Source organism: Patella vulgata, chromosome 1, assembly GCF_932274485.2.
Source record: "Patella vulgata chromosome 1, xgPatVulg1.2, whole genome shotgun sequence".
Lineage (NCBI taxonomy): Eukaryota > Metazoa > Mollusca > Gastropoda > Patellidae > Patella > Patella vulgata.
In genome coordinates this window covers 37,787,935-37,790,341 of record NC_065879.2, presented here as the reverse complement: position 1 = coordinate 37,790,341, position 2,407 = coordinate 37,787,935, and the positions used below count along the sequence as shown (strand labels likewise).

At 36.4% G+C, this 2,407-nt stretch overlaps 1 protein-coding gene across 1 annotated transcript; it reads right to left on the bottom strand.

Moving 5' to 3' along the window:
• Positions 1-286: 286 nt before the first annotated feature.
• Positions 287-2,086, bottom strand: LOC126808407 (mid1-interacting protein 1A). The gene has a single exon (XM_050533105.2). It carries the CDS (start codon positions 1,940-1,942, stop codon positions 1,460-1,462), a length of 483 nt encoding a protein of 160 aa, XP_050389062.1. The 5' UTR covers positions 1,943-2,086; the 3' UTR covers positions 287-1,459.
• Between the last annotated feature and the right edge of the window lie 321 nt (positions 2,087-2,407).

The window sequence follows — 2,407 nt, the reverse complement described above, 5'->3', positions numbered from 1 at the left end:
CATAAGAAATATTCAAGTTCTGACATGGGATATAACGATCATGGGATACCATTGATACAACGTGAGAAGGTTTTTCATCATTTGCTATCCACAGCTAAGATCAGACTTCTCACATATTAATTGATACGTCATTGTGTAGGCGTAAAATATCACAAATATGTCACCGCGTCCCACCCTTCACTTACATCCGTCTAGAAAATAATGCCTGGGGTTAGTGGGGATGTTGAACATAGCGATACGAGTACTCTTTTCCACGCTTGATTTCCGAGGTATAATGCACCACCAATTGGTTAGTTTGAGCTTTATTCACGTGTTGTATTCATTCAAATATTTGTACATTAGACAGTCAAATGTACTCAAATATCTTACAAAATCACATTGCATACATTACATAGCAACTAAAAATGTCAGTATGTCATATACAGTTGAACGAAACATTGTTGATGAGACAATGAATTCTATTCAATTCCCAAATAACATCGTTTGTCGAGGTTTTTTTACGTCCGCTTCCACCTTTGGTGATATCGCAGACAAGCCCCAAATAAATGTACTTCATGCCTTTTAAAGTTAAATGTATGCTTGGCTGCCCATGATAGCAAAAACAATTTGCGGCTGAACTGGCGCTTCAAACATACAATAATCACGCGATGTGATAGGAATAGACAGCTTACATTCAACAATACGGGCAGCTACCTTTTTACACCGACTCAGAAGTACATTATCATACATGTATTTACAATCATATTATGTCTGTAGAAAACTATAAGTTATGTACATGTGTTAATCCAATTTAAATTTATTCGATCAAATTTAATATAATTTGAAAACTTATTATATCAAGACCACCTAGACCACGTCGTTGGATAATTGCAATTAAAAGGCGAACATTGTGATCAATTAAAATAATTAAGTATCTAATACACTCACAAATTATGGTGCTCCCTCAAAGGTGCGTAACTTTCGCGAGGACGTATTTACATTTTCCGGTTACATAAATTCTTTCTTTCTCACGTTTTTAAGTCATTCACAAACATTCAAATTATCAAATAAATAACCATTCACCCTTCAAAAACACACACGTTTATTACAGCTGCCTTGATGATTCTACTTAAATATGAATTGAAATGCTAAATTATATTGTTACTTTTGTACGGGTGCCGTCTGGGTTCTTGTCGTACATTCGCGTCCTTGAAAACAGATGGTTTTATGATAATCATTCTGTCTGCCAGGACTCGGCACCCATATAACGTTTATGAATATCAACGTTCTCCAGTTGATATATAAATGGCAATTTGTATCCTCTATGTAAAATAAATCACTGCACGGAGAGTCTCGTATTAGAAAATAATTGTAGTTTTTAAACAAAAACGTCCTGATTGTCAACAAGACTGAATGAATCCCCATATTTATTGATCGAACAAGAACTTTCTCTGCTCCACTTTCAGTACATGACACTCATCTATAAGCCAAATGACGAAATACTGCCAGAGTTCTGAGTCACTTCGCCCTCGTAACGATGAGTTAAGAAATTTGCTGTTTCTGTCAGTTGATGTAAAAGTCCGAAAATGCCTTGCAAGTGGTGTCTAAACGCAGCAGAGGTTTTTTTGGAACTATCGTCTGCGTTATCCTCCAGTTCGCAGAAATCACCATCACGGGCAGGTCCTGATATGATTTCGTGTTTCACGGCATTTAGCATGGAATAAAAACTATATAAGTCTGAACCAGCAGGTATGCAAGGCACTAATGCCTTATTATTATTTTCTTCCGACAAAACACCAGTGGACTCCCCGACATCCATATCCCTCAATTTACTTGGAATCATAACAGCTTCGTCCATATTTTTCACGGCTTGTACGAATTTATACAACGCCGATAACAACGACTGTTGTTGAAATTCTGTTCCATTCGTGGTATTTGAAGCTTCATCCATTCTGTTTTCCATTTTGATCAGTTAACGGTATCAGTAAATCCCAGTAACAATTTAACAAACTTTATCATTCGCCGAGAACCTTTATATATACCGGTAAATTCTAGTTAATCATGTACTCACTATCAGCATGCTTTTATGACGAAATCAACCGGGAGAGCTTTTGAGCACATCTAACTTCTCATTCAAGGGGTGTCCGTATTTTTATATCAATTTTTCCTGTCGATCGCATCCCCATTTAATAATCCCAATATCAATGTGCCATACTAGATAAGTATATAATAAGAATAAGTGGGTGAGTATTTATACGTGGATATTAAATTAATATAAAATCTCTTCTCATAGCCAAAGATAAAACTATATGTCCCTAACGATCAAATGGACTCGTCCCCACAAACAAACGAAGCCAAGAAGGCGAAGCTCGTATAGTCGCTTCCGATTGGCTTGTTTGTGTGGTGTGTGAGTCTAATTCAATATTAC